This window comes from Phocoena phocoena, chromosome 9 (genome assembly GCF_963924675.1).
Source record: "Phocoena phocoena chromosome 9, mPhoPho1.1, whole genome shotgun sequence".
Taxonomy (NCBI): Eukaryota; Metazoa; Chordata; class Mammalia; order Artiodactyla; family Phocoenidae; genus Phocoena; species Phocoena phocoena.
This window is the reverse complement of record NC_089227.1, coordinates 105,860,293-105,879,535: the sequence shown is the minus strand read 5'-3', so window position 1 is coordinate 105,879,535 and position 19,243 is coordinate 105,860,293. Positions and strand designations below refer to the sequence as shown.

The 19,243-nt window shown below is 43.6% G+C and overlaps 1 protein-coding gene across 2 annotated transcripts in view; it reads left to right on the top strand.

The window, feature by feature from the left end:
* Positions 1–19,243, top strand: part of ESYT2 (extended synaptotagmin 2) — a 71,927-nt gene that overhangs the window by 9,809 nt on the left and 42,875 nt on the right. For both annotated transcript variants that reach the window (XM_065883831.1, XM_065883830.1), the window contains exons 2-3: positions 17,898–17,939; positions 18,785–18,919. In XM_065883831.1, coding sequence (XP_065739903.1) covers positions 17,898–17,939; positions 18,785–18,919 — 177 coding nt within the window. The remainder of the gene's footprint in view (positions 1–17,897; positions 17,940–18,784; positions 18,920–19,243) is intronic.

The following is a 19,243-nucleotide window of genomic DNA, read 5'->3' as shown; positions in this document are numbered from 1 at the left end:
TCTGCCATAGCATCTAACAGTATTTGCATGGAGTTTGCACAGTGAACCTAGTGAGTTGTTGGAACAGTGAGCTACTAATTGCTTGTTTTATTAGGAGTGTCTATACCCAATTATAAATTGTCGTATAATGCCTATGTTGCCATTATTACACATATTTGAGGTGAGCTGCCTACTGAGATCATTAATTTATTTCATTTGTGCTATAAACATTTAAATGCCTAGCAAGCAAATGCATAAGATCTGTTAATAATAAGTTAATATCTGAGTACTGAGTTTTTAAAACCAAAATCCCAAATATAATCTGAAACATAAATGAGAATACAGTCTCAATTTTTTCACATACATAAAGAAAGGTCTTGAAATTTATCCAGAGCTATTAGAAAGTATTGATTTTACTTAATAGCTTGAATCAGATTGTGGTTTTATACTGGGTGAAATGGAGTGAACACTGCTGTATGTATGAAGGACGGTTTTAACAGGAATTATCTGTAGATTGTATTTCATAGTGGATGGTGCAAGAGGGGAAAGGTAACAGCTCGTCTTTGCTTGCTGCCTGCACTGGGGCCACTGTAAGAAAATGCAGCAAACTTGGTGGCTTAAAAAACACAAATTTATCATTTACAATTCTGGAGGCCCAAAGTCTGGAATCAGTTCCTTTGGGCTGAAACCAAGGGATCTGCAGGGCCGTGCTCCTCTGGAGGCCTTTCCTAGCTTCTGGAGCTGCGTTCCTGGGCTCATGGCCCTTCTGCACCTTGAAAGCCAGCAGCTGCTTCGATCATCACGGTGCTTTCTGTTTTCTTTCTGTGTCATTTCTGCCTCTGCTCCCTCTTGAAAGGATACGTATGATTGCATTAGGGCCCATCCAGGTGATGCAGGATAATTTCCCCAACTCAAGATCCTTAATTGATCACATCTGCAAAGTCCTTTTTTTTTGTCTCATAAGGCAACACTCAAGTTCTAGGGAGTGGGACATGGATATCTCTTGAAGGGCCACCAGCACTGCCCTACCTCTTGGAGTACTCAGGAGCCAAGGTGGCTGAACACAGTGATGATGGCTCAGCTTTGTTTCATCAGTTCTGAGAGGCACTTTCCCTCCACTTAACATATCTGGTCTCAGATTCATCTCACGACCGCGTGTGATTCAGTTAGTGTACTCTTTCCTTCTTAGTGGCACAAAAGTGGTGGTGTGTCTTATAATTGGTCATTTCTTGGATTAAACACTGTGGCTGTTCCCTTTTTCTGCCATAGCCCTGGTGCCTGAGAGTTACCTGTGGTCTTGGAGAGGCAAATGGGGGAGAGAGAGGAGCTGAGCTATTGGATGAAGGGCGGCCCACTTGGGCCAAAGTGTTTGCATTGGGAGATGAGGAGAGACTCCCGGGGAGGGCCCTTATGCCCTGTGAGTGCAGGGGTTTGGGCTTGATCTGGACGACGCCCGGAAAACACCAAAACATTTAAAAGAGTGGTGTGTCCCGATTTTAAAAAGGCATGTGTAGCAAGGTAAATCTGGCAGTGATGTCCAGCTGGACTGAGGGGACTGAGTGGTGGCCAGAGCCAGGCACGAGAAAGGAAGGAGTCACCCTGGGAGGATCTGATGGGGTCACACTGGGAGGGAGGGAGGAAAGGAGCGGGATGCGGGAGTGAAAGGTGGCTCCAGGTCACTTGCTTGGCTCCTGGGTGAGGACGTGATGATATTTGCCAAGAATGATTCTGTAGGAACAGTAGTTTGGAGGCCTAGAGATACGGATGGGAAATTGTTAATTTTGTTTTATAAACGTTGAGTTTAAGAACCCTAAGGGAGTTCCAAGAGGAGTTATCAAACAGCAGCCAGCGGCTGGTAGGTGAGATCTGGGGGACACACCCGGACACTTTCAGTTCGGGTGGCTGAGATCACGCTTGAAGTGGAGAAATGGAGAAAGCATGTGTAGACAGCATAACAAGACCAGAGGGCCCAGGACAGACCTTTGCACTCTGGAGGAAATCAGGGGATGGAAAATGAGGGGAGGGAATTCCCTGGTGGTCCAGTGGTTAGGACTCAGCGCTTCACTGCTGTGGCCCGAGTTCAGTCCCTGGTTGGAGAACTAAGGTCCTGCAAGCTGCAGTGTGGCCAAAGAAAAAGAAAAGAAAGAAAGAAAATGAGGGAAAGGGTTCATTCATTCAGTGCTCACTGTGTGCAGGTTCTCTTCCAAGCACTCTGCGTAGACACCTGTTACCCTCATTTTACAGGTGAGGGGACAGACCACCCTAACACTTGTCTTTGGTTCCAGGGCATAGTTTGAACTGGGAAGTCTCTTGGTGGTGAGGAAGAAACTGGGAATTAGACATTGTCTATTCTAGTTATTTTGATAATTTCTACTTTTCAAAGGAGGAGGCTAGGGCCCAGGGGTTCAGCGGTCACCGCAGTCACACAGAACTGGAGGCAGTGCCGGGCTGGGGTCTTGTCCCTGCTGGCCACGCTCTCTCCACTGCCCCTCGGCTCAGCTCACTTGGTTATACAGCGTTAGCCTAGCCGTCTCAAGTATCTCAAGTGTTAGGCAGCGGGGTCGGCTGTCAGTGTTTTCAGTCTCTATAATTGGGACAAGTCCTTTTTCCGTTTCCAGGTTTTTGTCTGGGATCATTTTCCTCCTGCTTGAAAAACTCACTTTAATATTTCTTTTAACGCAAGTTGGACAGTAACAATTTTTCTCAAGTTGTGTTCATTTACAGAAAAATCAAGCAGAGTTCCCATATCCCACCTGCATCTACTTTCTTGTATTAGCGTCTTGCATTAGTGTGGTACATTTGTTGTAATTATTGAACCAGTGTTGATACATTAATAAGTTCCCAGTTTACATTAGGAGTCTCTCCTTGTTTGTAGAATAGTTTCACTGCCCCCGCGCCCCCCGCGATCCCCCGAGTCTTCCCTCCTCCCCATCCCCAAACCTCTGGGTGGCCACTGATCTTTTTACTGTCTGTAGTTTTGCCTTTTTCAGAATGTCAGAGAGTTGCAATCATACACTGTGTAGCATTTTCACATAGGCTTCTTTCTCTTAGCAACATGCATTTAAGATTCCTTGTTTTTTCCTGGCTTAAGAGTTCATTTATTTTTATTGCAATAAAATTCAAATAACATACAATTAACTATTCAGTGTCATTTAGTACCTTCACAGTGTTGTGCAACCATCACCTCTGTCTGGTCCCCCAAATTTTCATCTCCCCAAAAGAAACCCTGTATCCTTGAGCAGTCACTCCCACTTCACCCGCACCCACATGCAACCACAAATTTGCTTTCTGTCTCTATGATTTTACGTATTCCGGATATTTCATATAAATGGAATCATTACAATATGTGACCTTTTGTGTCTGGCTTATTTCACTTAGCATAACATTTTTAAGATTTTACCCTGTAGCATGCTTTGTTTCTTTTTTATGGCTGAATAATGTTCCACTGTACAGATATACCCCAATTTGCTTATCCATTCATCCTTGGAAGAACTTTTTGGGTTGTTTCTGTCTTTAGGAGTTGTTTCTATGCTATTATGAGTAGTGTTGTGAACATTCCTATACAAATTTTTGTTTGAATACCTGTGTTTAGTTTTGTAGGGTATATACCTAGAAGTGGAATTGATGAGTTTAACTTTTTGCAGAGCTGCCAAACTGTTTTCCATAATAGTGGGAATATTTTATATTCTCACCAGCGATGTAAGAAGGTTCCAATTCCTGCTGATGCTTGCCAACACTTGTTATTTTCTGTTTTTTGATTCTGAGTCATCATAGTGGGTGTGAAGTGGTGTCTCATGGTGGGTTTGACTTGCATTCCCTGATGACTTATGTGCATTTCCTCTCAGCTCCACATGTAGTGAGATTTTTTTGGTAGCTCGAAATTGGCCATGGCGGGAATATTTACACCCTGGAAGTTGGCAGTCTCAAAGAATCGGTTGTGAACACGTATAGCCAGAGCAGCTGGCTATACCACTGCTCTGAATGATGTTTGTTCCCCTCCTCCAGAGAGGGTGCACCCCAGTCTCTAAAGGCAGAAGGGGAACAGATCACCTTAACCTAGTAGGGTTTGAGCTGGCCTGAGGATGGGTTGAAGGGAAAAGCTCTCTGTGTTCTGGACCCATCCATGCTAGGGTTCCATCCAACAGAGGCTGTAACTGAAGACCTGCCGTGTTGACGGAGTGCCCCCTCAGTCCACCTCAGAGTCCAGGCCGTGCTTACTCAGTGCAGTAAAAGCTCTATTTTGCTTTTTAATAGGCTAGCTTCTTGCCCTAATAGCTCAAGAATTTGGCAAATGCCTGAAGGGAAACTCAGCCGGCTTCACCTCCGCCTCCCAGGATCTGGCCTCTCAAGTCTGGTCACTCAGCTGACCTGAACTCCAGTTCCTGTCTCCCTGCTCTGGTGAGGTTTCTGTAAGCTCAGCTGGCTTCTTAGCCACATTTCTCTGGATTTCTCAACCTCTGGTACCACAGCCATGGGGGAAAAACAGCCACAGAATGTCACACCATTGCCCTGTGGGGGCTTCTGCCCTGCGTTTTCATCTTTCACGCCTTGAGTTGCCCAGTGTCCTCTCGCGGGCTGGTGAGCGGGTCTCATCTGGCTTTTCCCAGTGTTATCAGCAGAATGGGTTGCTGCAAGGTGCTCTAATCATCATAGCTGGAAGCCAGTGCTATTTTTAGGGAAAAATAGATTTGAACTCCTAGTGTATTTCCCTGTGAAAGTTAGGAGAACAGATACTTTCTGTTGTTGAGTGTACACTTTGGACAGGGAATGGGGAGATAGGTTTAGGAGAAAGAGGGCAGGTGTTGAGTGTTCCTTGTATGATTTATTTCAGAATGTTTCCCTGGATAAATATTTTAAGTTTAGCTGGGTTTCATGGTTTTGGGGGTTTGTTGCTATTGTTGCTTTCAGGAAAATACTATTACTGTTAAACACAATGTGTGAGGTGATTTGTAAATTTTAAGCAGTGGAGCTTGAAGTAAACAGCTATAGAAAAATTCCAGTTAAGGCTTCACTTATTTTACCTGTGAAATGTCACCTGACAAGTCAGGTAAACTCTGGAAATACCTGTTCAACATGACCGTGTAGTGAACTTATCTTTTTATGAGTGGTGAGTATTATTTGTTTCATTCATTTTATACTTTATAGCTTCAGCCTGAGAACACTGGGAGTGTTATAAATAGAGGAGGAAAAAGGTTTTGAAAAATGGATTTTAAAACTTTTCACAAGAGCCCCCTTCCTGTGTAAGGAGGGGCAGGAAATCTGGCCGCCCCAGCACTGCCTCAGGGACCCCAGGAGTTGGCCTGGTGCAGGCGTTAGATCTGGAGTCCGAGGCCAGTCTCAGTGTGGCCACCCGTACTCCATGGCCAGTGCCTACCTCGTGGGACTCAGACTCTTCACCCGCAAAGTGGTGAGGAAGTGCAGTGATCGATCTGTCGGGTCCCTGCAAGCTCTTAACAATAAAACAAAAAATGAGCCAGGAGCTGGACCTTAAGTGAGGGGTGGGGGCAGGTGGAGTAGCGTAGATGAGGTGAGAAACTGCTCTGAAGTGGGCAGTGAATGTTGAATAGGGTAGAGGAGACTGAAGCAAGAGATTGGGTGGGAAGGAGTAGGTTGTAGGAGGGAAACATAAGCCCTGGTCGTTAAATACACTATATCAAATGATAGGGCAGTTTATTCACGGAATTTTATGGCCTCACCAAATATTTTGGTTCCGATGCTTGTATAGGTTTTTAATTTCAGAAATCATTTGGGGCCCACAATGGCATGACTCTGCTCTTCCTTCATCCCAGGGGCCCTTTAAGGCCAAATACATCACTAATGTGTCCTTGTTTGTTGACTAATTGACTAACAGCTACTAGTTTACCTTGAGGCTACTGGAGTTACTTATTTGGTCTGTTATTATTTGGGGAAATATCTGATCCACACGAGTGCAGGTACTACACGATCCGCGGTTGGTTGGGACTGAGGATACGGAGGGCTTACTGTAAATTATATGTAGCTTTTTGGCTGCGCAGAGGGTCAGCTCCCCTAACCCCCGAGTTGTTCAGTGGTCAGCTGTATACAATTTAGTGTTTTGGGTATATTCACAGGATTGTGTAAGCATCACCAAAATCAAATTTTGTAATAGAACGTGTTTGTGCGTATGCAGTAGCACTCACTCTCCATTCCCTCCACATTCCTCACGCCAGCCCTGGGCAACCACTAGTCCACTTTCTGTCTCAAGGCTTCCCTGTTCTGCACATCCCATGCACATGGAATCAGACAGTATGAGGTCTTTGTGGCTTTGACTACCTGTGTGATAGATGATAGAGATTGCTAGATAGGTGATAGAAGATGAGAGAGGAGACGTGATTGATAGATACAAGGATGATGGATTGATAGATTGATGACACCGCATCCATCTCCTGCTGTGATGTTGTGCTATAGCTGTATAAAATGTAACCATTGGGGGAATCTGGGTGAAGTGCACACAGGGGCTTTCTGTGCACTTTTGCAATATCTGTAATTATTTCAAAAGAAAAAAATTTTGAGGGTGATCTTGTGATCTAGTTATTGGTTTCTATATAGAGGTATGCGTTTATAGTAAGTAAACTAGTGGGTTTTCTAGGAAGAATTGGAGAGAGTTTGGGGTTTGATCAAGAGATGTACAAAAATTTTCGTAATTTTTTCGTGAGGTACCTTGTTATTATTTACTCTTTTGTATGGAAAACAAAGAAAGATAGTGAAAGCCATAGTGTTTCTCCCTGGATCATCACTGTAACACCAAAACTGAAGGGTTTCTTTTTTGTTTTCGTTGTTGTTTTAGGTATTTCTGTATTGCATGATCACAGTTAATGACAAACAAGCACTATGGGGGATGTACTGGAACCTTGGTCTCAAACGTCCAGTAAAGATAAATGATTATATTCAGGAAAAACATCTTAATGTTTTCAAGTGCCTGACTACCTATTGTTTCTCCATTGCATACAAATAAAGGAATAAAAGGAGAAAACAAGATTTTAGGTTGGTAAATTTCTCTGACTTTGTTCTCATAACTTTTGAGATATTTACTGTCTGTGTGAGAGAATAAAAGTAAGCTTTTAGAAATATCGTATAAGTGTATTTCTTTTTTCTTTACTGTAAATCAAAAGATTTATTCATAGCTTTTCTGAATTGCTTTAAAAAAACATAACCAGGGCTCCCCTGGTGGCGTAGTGGTTGAGAGTCCGCCTGCCGATGCAGGGGACACGGGTTCGTGCCCCGGTCCGGGAAGATCCCACATTCCGCGGAGCGGCTGGGCCCGTGAGCCATGGCCGCTGAGCCTGCGTGTCCGGAGCCTGTGCTCCGCAACGGCAGAGGCCACAACATTGAGAGGCCCGCGTACCGCAAAAAAAAAAACAAAACCCCCCCCCAAAATAAACATCCCCCCCTAAAAAAATTCCCACACAGATTCTCTCCAGTATAATTTCTCAGAACTCTAAGATTTTGCCACACTCATTACAATGGTAGTTTTTCCCCAGGATAATTCTGTAGGTTTGAAATACTGCAGAAAGTCACCCTATGTTAATTTATAGGGTTGCTTTTTCTCCTTAGAAGAGTATTTTAAAATTTAATAAATATTACATGGTACTAAACCTATTTCTTGAAAATGGAAAATTCACAGTAAAATTTCAAACATGATGTGACTTCTGATTCCGTGTAGATGTTTGGTAAACTTGTCAGTTCTGTAATCTGTAAATTTAATCCCAACTTCACAGTCTCATACTTCCTCCCTCCTTCCCTCCCTCCCTTCCTTCTACTTTCCCCTCCCCTTCCTCTGCTCCCCCTTTTTTTATAATAGAACAAAGCTGGGTGGATCCCACATAGTACACAGAATGTGTGCAGTTAATTCAGTGCTACAGTTACATCTCTATCTTGTCCATCCCAGTCAAGACCTAAGCTTGTAAATTTGAATAGAAGCATTGGATTGGAATTTAAAATAAAAAACAAAAAGATTTTCTTATGTGTTTAGTGAGGGAGATGAGAAGACGTGTTTTCTATTCTTGGACTCATTTTAGTTTATGAGATTGATATATCTCATGCCAAAACCTCAACTTTAAATCAAGATTGTCAAATAATTTCCATGTGTGATTTTTTTTTTCTTTTAGCAGTTACAGAAAAATGTCTAAATGACTTTAGAATTTTGTTAAAATATACTTCAGGTCTTTGAAGACTATCATAAACATGCATCTGTATGTAAGGCATTAAATAAATCTCTTGGCATTAGTATTTTGATGAAGGGATGTCTAATTGTTCTGCTGGGTAGAAGTTAGATGTATCCCTCTTTTGACCCTGCCACTGACTCTTAGTCCTGGCTTTAATTTTCTTTTCATTCTATGCATGCACTGAAATTTAAGTCCACCTTCAAAAATAAATGGATGGATGAATAGTATATCTAACATAGCAGATATATTATAGAAAGCCTCATAGTAACATTCCTTTTTAGCAAATTAGAAATAAGAATTGTTTTTCGCATAATTTGGACAGCTTTGTTAGTTATAGGAGGTATGCTGGGATAAGCCTAGCTCCACGTGGCATGCAGGATCTTAGTTCCCGGACCAGGGATCGAACCCGTGCCCCCTGCAGTGGAAGTGCAGGATCCTAACCACTGGACCGCCAGGGATTCCTCAAGGCTAGCTTTTTTTTTTTTTTTTTTTAAATTTATTTTAGGCTGCGTTAGGTCTTTGTTGCTGCCCATGGGCTTTCTCTAGTTTCTCTAGTGGCGAGCGACTCTTCGTTGTGGTGCACGGACTTCTCATTGTGGTGTCTTCTCTTGTTGCAGAGCACGGGCTCTAGGCGCATGGGCTTCAGTAGTTGTGGCTCGCGGGCTCTAGAGCACAGGCTCAGTAGTTGTGGCGCATGGGCTTAGTTGCTCCACAGCATGTGGGATCTTCCCGGACCAGGGCTTGAACCCATGTCCCTTGCATTGGCAGGCGGATTCTTAACCACTGCGCCACCAGGGAAGCCCCCAAGGCTAGCTTTTTAATTTTTATTTTACTGTTTACCGATTTGCAAAAATAGTGGTCATTTATATAACAAAGAAATAGTAATGAATTATTGGGTGATAAACATGCTCTAAACAAGCATTTGTCAACAGTTGTATATAATTATTTCCCCTCTCCTGCCACCTCTGCCATCCTTGAGCCAGGAAGAGCCTCGGGTCCACGAGCTGTGGCTCTCCACTGTGGTTTCAGCCATCTTTCCTCTTGTCAGCAGCCAGTTCTTAGAAATGACAGAAGAAAGCAACAAATTTACCCTCACTCTGGTGGTTTGTAGTGAGCAAGTAGGAGAGGTCCGGTCACTCCCTACCTGTGGGTTCGGGTAAAGACGGCAGGAACAGTAGTGCTTCTTCAGACTCCCTAGTGAAATTTCTCATGAACGACAAAGCACCTTGGAGAGAATTTTGAAAGTGTTTCCTGGTAGGAAAGGCCTTAAACAAATGGCTTTTCCAGTTTTATTTTAATGTCTTTGTACTACAGTGTTCTTGGTGTATCAAATCACCCTGTTACACAGTAGTCAAAGTCTACATAAAGCTGGTAACAAACCACTGGGAAAATTGTAACGCTGTGGATGTCGAAAAATATAAATGGCTGTATTTACTGTGTGAATTAATTGATTGCCTACTTTTTATGTACACTAGAAATAGATAAATCCAGTTATTTTGTGCAATTTCTTTTTACCATCCAAAGGAGTAATTTGGCCGTACTGTTACCATTTGATAGAGGTTCTGAGAGAGACGTTCCTCTCTCACCTTTTTAGCCTTGAATACTTTCTTCTTTATAGAGTAGCTATTAGGAGGAAGCATCCCAGTATTTTAGAAAACATATCCTATTAAGACTTCTTGATCCTATTTTTCCAATTTCCATGCATACTGAGTCCCTGGAGAAGGTGGGAGGTGGCAGATTGGAATTGGGGTTGTGAGGAAAGACGGAGATGGTTTAATGGGTAAAGAAATTTTAATGTAAAAAGGTTGGAGGGCACAAATTTATGTTGGTGCCAGTTTACGTTTGAGTCGTTTTCTCCTGACATGCTCACCAGCCAGTCTTGAGGAGTGCTCAGAGCTCCCCACTGCGGGGCCACAAAGGGGTAGCATGGATGCTGCAAGATGCTGGTGGTTTAACATTGCAACTTTGTTTAAATCCTCTTATTTGGAAGTCTTGTCCAATGTCAGTATTTATTAGTGTTTCTAATGATTTTTTCCCATGATAATTACATAGCATGAAGAAATTGTAAGGGGCTTTCCTCTAAGACTCATACAGATGCTCCCCGGTCCCCCTAGTTTATCTCAGCAGACTGTATACACATGGTTTTCTGTGTCTGTCATGATTGGAAAGCACTGGCATAGAGAGCTGTAGATGGCCGGTTGACCCAAGGTCGAGAGAGTGAGAACGACTCTCTTTCCCCATCAGTGACAACAGCTCCCAAATCCTGGGTTCTCCAGGGAGCCCTTCTATATGTTGGAACCTTGGACTCGCTTTGAATTTTTCTGGGCAATTTTAACTGTCTGTGAGTCTTTCCTTTCCCATTTGCATTGATTTTAATACTAATCCATATGCAGACAAAGGAACATTAGACATTTGAAGATTTCTAGTTAGTCTTTCCCCAGCCTGTGAACTCTTTGAATGCAGTCAGGTCTGTTTAAGTAAACTGCAGTGTGCTTCCAGGTAGAGATATGTGTTGATTGCTTAAAGGCTTCCTGAAAACAGTTTCTGTTGTGAGATGATAAAGTACAGGCTTCTCATGGTTTCATAGAACCTGTGGTTCGATTGTCCTAGTCTTGCCTCATCTATTCTTCTTTTTTTTTTTTTTTTAGTGGCCTAAAACACAGTTTTTATCTCTCATGGTTGTGTGGGTTGATGGGATTCAATTGGCCATTCTTCCTCGGCCATGCCTCATCTATTCTTATTTTTGAGATGTAAGTGTTAGTTTTAGACAGGAAAACAAAACTCCTGCTTAGATCTTTTCAGCTTGTGGACTTAGGTAGAACTCTTCGCATTGTGCAGGAAGATGGGTGTTAGGGGATCGACGAGAGCGGGTGACACTCCGGTGTGCTGGGTGACCGGTGAGGTAGCGCCTGGAGGGCCGGCTGCCCAGTGGGGACCTCGTCTGGGCCCCAGGGCACACATCTGTCCCAGATGAAGTGAATTCTGCCACTGGGATTTTTGATGTTGGTTTTTTAGTTTTTGGTTTTTTTGAGACACTGCCTAAAGGAATGTAGAAATGAGCAAAGCTCAAATCCTTCTTGGAATAAGGAAGAATATGAACAAATGAACTTGATTGGCCAGTTGGCTATTTGAAGTTTAATGACATTTGGTTTCTAAAATGATCATTTTATCCATTATCTTTTGTATTTTACTTAAAGACATTAAATCAGTAATGCTTCAGGTGAAATAGATATGTTATCTTCACTTGTATTTCCCAGACATTGACTACCTTATTTTAGATTTCTAAAATAAAGGGATGGGTTACTTTACACTGCGTGTTTCACCACCACTAGTGGTGGTGGGATTTCAGCAGGACTCCCTGCAGCTGCACTTTGTGTAGTTGCCTTAGACTGAGCAGGGACGTTTGCACAAGTGCCGACTATTAACAGGGTCTTCAAGGGGAATGCTGTTTAAAGAAAGACAGTTCTGTTTAGCTTCAGTTCTAAACATTATCCCATGTTCAGAAGTGGGTGAAATATGATTTAAGTAGAAAATTTTAGCTATGTATAAATTTGTTCCATCTTTTATACTTTAGGGAGGACTTTAGAGCCCTGTGGGTCTGGGCCTCTTCCCTCTAGTTCACTTATTCCCTTGTGATTTTAACAAATTATCCCTCGGGTGAGTCTGTTTCCTCATCTGTTAGGTGGGGCATTAACTGTGGACAAGGTTGTTGTGAGGATTAAACAAGACATTGTCTGTAGGTAGGGTTCTGGCACACAACCAGTGCTCTGTCTTTTGTATTTGGTTTATTTTTTTCTAAACAACTTTGATAATATCAATATCATATTAGAATCCAAAATATGCCTTTGTTCTTTTTAAAGAAAAGATTAAAAAAGATTTCTTGGGTAGTGTCAACTCTTAAAAATAATCAAAATTTCAGTACTCATACAATGGTTATTTCTAGTTTGTAAAGATACTATGAATAATAAATATGAAAACTTGTTTCATAATTAGACTTGTAGAGGAGATTTGAGTGGGTTTTTTTTTTTTTTGGTGATGTTTTGTTTTTTAGGTTTTGTTTTTCAGCTGAAAAATTAGATTTGAAACCAAATGACATGTGTTCATCATTCCTGTATGCCTTAGGAACACATTTTCTGTTTTCCCTGTACATCTCTACCTTTCTCTGTGATGTTTTAGCTACTTTAAATTCTGTTTTGTGGAATATAAACAAGTGTTTATGAATATGTATTAGTGAGAAGCAGATTTTTGACTTAGTGAACAGAATTAAAATTTGGTAACAGATTTACTGTCTTCAATTTTGATATATTCTTTTTCTTTGGCACTTTGAAACCATCCCTTACAAATTAAAAACCTCAGAATTATTGAATGTCCTGGGATTCTCCACTAAGAGATGGCTTGACTTTCAGAATTCATCTCACATAAACTATAGTGATGTGAGCCAGTTCACTTATACTGGAAGTCTACTTGTGCAGATGGTTTCTCTGCCTTCTCCTCTGGTAGTTCCAGAATACGTTTCCTCAAATATTAATCTTACATAATTTCTATCCTGAAAACTCCAGCGTTGACCCATTGCCAGTAGAACAAAATCCACACTCCTTTGCATGGCACAGAAGGCACTTCAGGCTGGTTTTGACCTGATTTTTCAGCTTCAGCATCTACCATTCCTCCCTTCTCTTAATCCAACCAGAGTAACTTGCATGCACCATTATTTCTGCTTAGTGTATTCTCTTTGCATGGCAACCCCCAGCTAACCCTTTCAAACCCATCTCACGTAGTCTTCCTGAGTCTCTCGTGGACTCTTGGAGGCAGCATCAGACCCTCCCCAGCCCACACTGTTCTTTCTTCCTAGGCTGGCGGTCATACCTCTCCACGCCCGTCCACCCGCCAGCATGAGCCTCCCAAGGACAGGACCACGGCCAATTCCGTGTCATGTCCCTGGCTTTGGGCACAGAGCCAGACCCAACTAACTGCTCGAAAAATGACTTCTTCAGCCTGTTTTTCAAAAAGAACAATCTATACGTTTGCGATAGATTAAAGCACAGTGACGAAAATGCAGTAACAGAATCAGAATTCACACTAGGCGAATTGTATTTCTGTCCTGGTGCATGATGGTGAGTAGAGAAGCTCTGTTATTACATGTAGGTGACTCGTGGGACTGGTGTGTGTCTTGCCTGAGGTGTGACAGGATGAATAGGAATTGCTGGTGTACTGGCAGACCTAACTTGAGAAATACCGGTGAACTTAGAGAAATCAACTACTGTTAGGGAAGGCGAATATTTCATTTTGGAATATTTTTTACAGGAGTCATTATTGTTTTTGGTCGTTAAAGTGTTTGTTTCAACATAGTTGTACTTTACCTTTAAAACTTGATGATTCAGAAAAAAAAATTTTTCAAATCAGATTTGGAGTAGATTAGTTATAAGAGCGTCTTGTTTCTAAGTATCATTCTCGCTAATATAATTAAAATGTAGTTTATGAAAAGTCTATTGTCACATAAATTCAGAGTCATTTATTGTATAAAGTAGTACTTCTGTGTTAGAAAATTCTTAGTTTTAATTGTAAATTACAAAAATAACTAGAAAAGTAGTTTATGCTTCTTAGAAGTAATTCAAACATATAGAAATAGAGGAAAATATAAAAGCCTCATTCCCCTCCTTGTATTATTATTATTTTTTTTTGCGATACATGGGCCTCTCACTGCTGTGGCCTCTCCCGTTGCAGAGCATAGGCTTTGGACGCGCAGGCTCAGCGGCCATGGCTCACGGGCCCAGCCGCTCTGCGGCATATGGGATCTTTCCGGACCGGGGCACGAACCCGTGTCCCCTGCATCGGCAGGCGGACTCTCAACCACTGCGCCACCAGGGAAGCCCCTTCCTTGTATTTTTAAAAAATTAATTAATTTTTGGCTGCATTTGGTCTTTGTTGCTGCATGTGGGCTTTCTCTAGTTGTAGCGAGCGGGGTCTGCTCTTCGTTGTGGTGCTCCGGCTTCCCGTTGCGGTGGTTTCTCGTTGCTGAGCACGGGCTCTAGGTGCGTGGGCTCAGTAGTTGTGGCTCACGGGCTCTAGAGCGCAGGCTCAGTAGTTGTGGCCCACAGGCTTAGTTGCTCCGTGGCATGTGGGATCTTCCCAGACCAGGGCTCAAACCTGTGTCCCTTGCATTAGCAGGAGGATTCTTAACCACTGTGCCACCAGGAAAGTCCCCTCCTTGTATTCTTTTTTTTTTTTTTGCGGTACGCGGGCCTCTCACTGTTGTGGCCTCTCCCATTGCGGAGCACAGGCTCCGGACGTGCAGGCTCAGCGGCAATGGCTCACGGGCCCAGCTGCTCCGCGGCATGTGAGATCTTCCCGGACCGGGGCACGAACCCGTGTCCCCTGCATCGGCAGGCGGACTCTCAACCACTGCGCCACCAGGGAAGCCCCCACTCCTTGTATTCTTGCAAACTTTTTCTGTACGTTTATAAACTTGTATAACTTATATAAAAGTATATGTTTATATACACACATATAAACATAACAGTATTTTTAAGAATATATGGCCTCTATTAATAAATTTTCATTAATTGGAAAGTCTGGCAATGTTTTCTATTACCAAACATAGTAGTTTCTTGTAATGCTTTAATTGAAAGTAGAAGTTCATTTGATGGTATTTGCACACATGAATTTGGTACGACATACTGACTGGAAGAGAGAGGGACTAATACGGGCTCAGTTGGTAAATTAAATCACTCGTTTGGTATCAGTAGGAATTCTCTGATGCTGGGAAGATTAGAAAGGAACCACTTAAGTGTGCCAAGGATTTTAAGAGTTGGACTTGGAGGCAGGAGGTGAGGGTCTGCCCCTGCCCATGGTTGTATAACTCGAGACCTGTCTGCATGGTCGTGGTGGTGGCTGTGAGGATGGCTGGGCGTGTTCCCAAACAGGAGCAGAGCGGGGTCCCCTCCAGTGGGGCTGCACTGGGCACTGGGCAGGGCTGGGGGGCTTGATTCAACCTAGGGCTCTTCTCATGAGCTTTTTCTTCTACCCTGTCCCCTTCTTCCCCGGGCAACAGTGTTTTAAGTTTTTGTTCATTTTTTATTAAAATTTTTTTAATATACCCGCCCTCCCTGAGGTGAATGGTAGCAGTTGTACCTGCTTTTCTCCATTCGTACTTTCACTTAAAAATAAATCCTGGGGGCTTCCCTGGTGGCGCAGTGGTTGAGAGTCCGCCTGCCGATGCAGGGGACACGGGTTCGTGCCCTGGTCCGGGAAGATCCCACATGCCGCGGAGCGGCTGGGCCCGTGAGCCATGGCCGCTGAGCCTGCGCGTCCGGAGCCTGTGCTCCGCAACGGGAGAGGCCACAACAGTGAGAGGCCCGCGTACTGCAAAAAACAAACAAACAAACAAAAAAAATAAATCCTGGGAGTTATTCCACAGCAAGTATTCAAACAATTGTGGAAATCACTGTTGTGGAGCCCCTCTCCACTTCTGTAGCTGCGCAGCACTTCAAGTGTGGGTGCAGCGTCTGTTCCACCCCACGGTCCTGGCCGCTCCTGCCACAGGCAGTGCTGTGCATGCATCTTCTTTCTAGAAGAGATTCTCAGAAATGGAATTGCTGGGTCACAGGGTGGTTGGATGCACATGGAATTTTGTCATTACTACTTAATTACTAATTCGTGTTGATGGATACTAGCTCTTTCCTAGGAAGGAGTTTGAATGTTGAGTGAAACCAGTCTTAAATCGCTCTCTTCTTAGTCTTGGGTGGAACACTGGGTCTGGTAACAGTGTTTTATTGTGAACTGCTATTGTGTTTGCTGAACTTTGCCATCGGCTGTTTCAGGATTTGTGTAACCTCTGGAGTTACTCGACGAATCACTATTAAACACAAAATTTTCTACTTCTGGCTGACACTCAGGACCTCGTACATTTAAGGCATGGAATCGGAGTTTCAGGCTCTACTCTGATCGAGTGTGTCCTCCTGAGGGCTCGGCGAGCTCCACGCACTTTGCACATCCCTTAGTAGCGAAGTGGCCAAAAACATGAGCAGACCAATCTGGTTTTCATCCCCATTCTGTCACTAGTAGCTGCCCTACAGATATGGGATAGTAATAGTTCAAATTTGTATATCTGTTGTAAGAATGAACTCAGATACTATGTGCGTGACTAGCTCAGCACAGAACCTGCTGCGAAGATAGCACTCATACTCAGTAAATGGTAGTTACTTGTATTATTTTACACAAGTATAGTTGGTAGCTTAGTCATGTTGCCCTCATTGATCTTCCAGAAACCTAGTTCAGGGAGATTTACAGTCTGTCCGTCGGCCATCCCTCGGCATCTGCCTTCCCTCACCTTCTGCTCCTCTGAACCTTTCAGCTGAAAGGCTTTGAAGAGAGCTTGCCCTCATCAGCCACCTCATGCCACGATCTAATCCTCTTGTGGCCTAGCCCAGCTAGTCTGGTAAGCCCTCCAGTTCTCCCCACCCCCAGCCCCAAATGCCTTCTGGGGGGAAAGTGCAGTCCAGTTCCCTTCCGGTCAAACCTCTGCAGTGACGTAGCCTCCAGATCTGAGCAAGCTTCACCAGCAGTCCTTTCCTGAGCCTTTGCTTCTTGAGCGTCATCTTTCTCAACTCTTGAGCCTTTTCTTCATTCTGGAAGGTTGCTATCCATTTGGTTTTGTCCCAGGATGGATTCAAACTAACTTAATTTAGAAAAACTTATTTGTCATGCTAGCCCACCCTCGGGTTCAAGCAAATTAAAAGCTTCACATCCTGCAGCGTAAAGGAGTAGGTCTGCTCAGGCACGTGGATGTGGGGCAGGTGGAACCTGCTGTGGCCTCTCCGTGAAGCTGTGTGACCACAACAGACATGATGACGGTGGCCTCTCCAACCTGGACCTGGCTGCTTCCAGCCCCATTCCATGGTTTGTGCTTAGAGGCCAAGCCTGAGAGTGGAGTTGGTCCTCAAAGAGGCATCTTCTTGGGGACACCCCACCCCACAGTAATATTCCCTGACCAGCTCCTCTCAGCCAGAGGATGGGGTGGGGCTTGTCTTTTACTGGCTACAGTATCTGTGTTACTTAGGAAGGTAGGTGTGGCAGTTCCAGACCATGTCCCAGTCACCGGTACAAACCTGCCTGAGATGCATCGTGCAGCTGTGCCAGAACTGCAGTTTTCAGGATGTTAGTGTGGCCAGCGTGTTCTTCTTTCTTCGAGGGGTGGGGGAGTACGGAGCATTTCTCAGAGGAGAACTCCCTGCCCAAAACAGCTTTAGCCTTTTTCTGCAGGGGTTGTTTTAACACCAGGTAGGTTTTTTCCTCCCTCTGTGCTTATTTTCTCCAGTATACAGGCCCCATCATGGAGAACCATTAGAATTCTAATCCTCATCTGGGAGACGGTGTGGAGAGGAGCCGAACATGGAAGATTTGTGCTGGCTCCTTTGGGCCAGAAGGGGAGGGAAAGGTGGGCTTCTGAGGCTCTGAGCCTAGGTGCTGCAGGCAGGGGCCATGCTGGTGGCGAAGGAGGAGCTTGAGACTGTGCGCTCCAGGAGCCCCTCGGCCCAGTGGCAAGGTAGGCAAGGGCTTCAGAGTGTCCTTAGAGCGTGGAGAGCCAGGGCCGCGTGGTTCTGTGTAGGGCTTCCCAGCGGCGGGCTTAAACAGCATTTTACAAACAGTAGATATACAGGAAGAATACTAAATGGCCTGTGTGGCGTTTTACTTAGAGTTGTCAGGAGATTGTAAGTCGTGTGTATGTTTTTCTCTTAGGTTCATTTTCCAGACACTGAAAGAGCAGAATGGCTAAATAAGGTAAGAGAAGAACACTGAACACCAGATATCAGTGGGAATTAGAGGGTGACATGCCATATTTCCATATTTGGGGATTTGGACGCTGACAATATGTGAACGCATTTGGACTTAGCGGGTTGGCTTCTGCTCTCAGAAGAACTCGGTCATAACTGAGACATTACTTTCCTTTTCTAAACAGTGCAGACTGTTTCTTTGACACGAGGAAGTTAATGATATATTCATAGTTGGGTGTTTGGCCCTGTGTCTTCTCTTCTGATCAGCTACTGCTCAGGTCTCTTCTATGATAGTCATAAGCGAAAATTTTGGAACATTATTGTGAAGAGGGAAATAACTCCCAAGAAATCTAGTGGTAGATAATAATCTTTTTTTTAAAGGTTATGTTTTTAGATCATTATACTTTGAAGTAGATCTCTTTTATCTCTATGTTTTATATATCCTTGGAGTTATATAGTAAAAACTAATGTGAATAATGATTACCCAAAAAGTAATCACTAGAAGTTAGTCCATCCTTAAAGAAAACTCATTAATGTTGAGAACGATACAGTTTTAGAAAGTTTTTTAGCAGGGAGTTGAAACCACAGGATTTTCTGACTTTTTAGCAATGATTAAATGTGCTGATATGATTAAACAGCATATTTAACTAGAATAACTAATTCCTGCAACATATTGGTTGGTTAATCAGTAGTTTACTGTTGTAATACATTTAAAAATTTTAGGTGCGTAGCAAAAAGGACGCCTCCCCCCTTTGCTTTTCAAAAATTCTGGTAAACTATAGGAGCATAATTTTCCATGATGATTTAAGTACTATACCATCTTGTTTAACCTGAGCTCTTTCTCCTTTTCAGACTGTAAAACACATGTGGCCTTTCATTTGCCAATTTATAGAGAAGTTATTTCGAGAAACCATAGAGCCGGCTGTGCGGGGAGCACACACCCACCTCAGCACCTTCAGCTTCACGAGGGTTGACGTGGGGCAGCAGGTTTGTTTCTTCTTAAGTGTTCTCACCTGTGCACAACTGAAAAGAATGGTAAACTACCTGAGACTGTCTCTAGAGAAAGCTGTTTTGCGGAAGGTTGGCAGTGTGTGCGGGTCCTTCCCCAGGTCTGCCTCCCATGGGGCCCTCTCCTCCTCTGTTGGGGCCTCGCTTCGTTCGTCCACTGTGGTCTCTTGGCCAGTCCAGGTCCGTCGGAGGTCCCCTCAGCCCCAGAGAGTCTCTGCCCCACGTTCTTCTGTTAGAATTACCTTTGTACAACTTTCTACCATCTGTCCTGCTGGAAAGGGAGTTTGATGTGTAAACTCACTA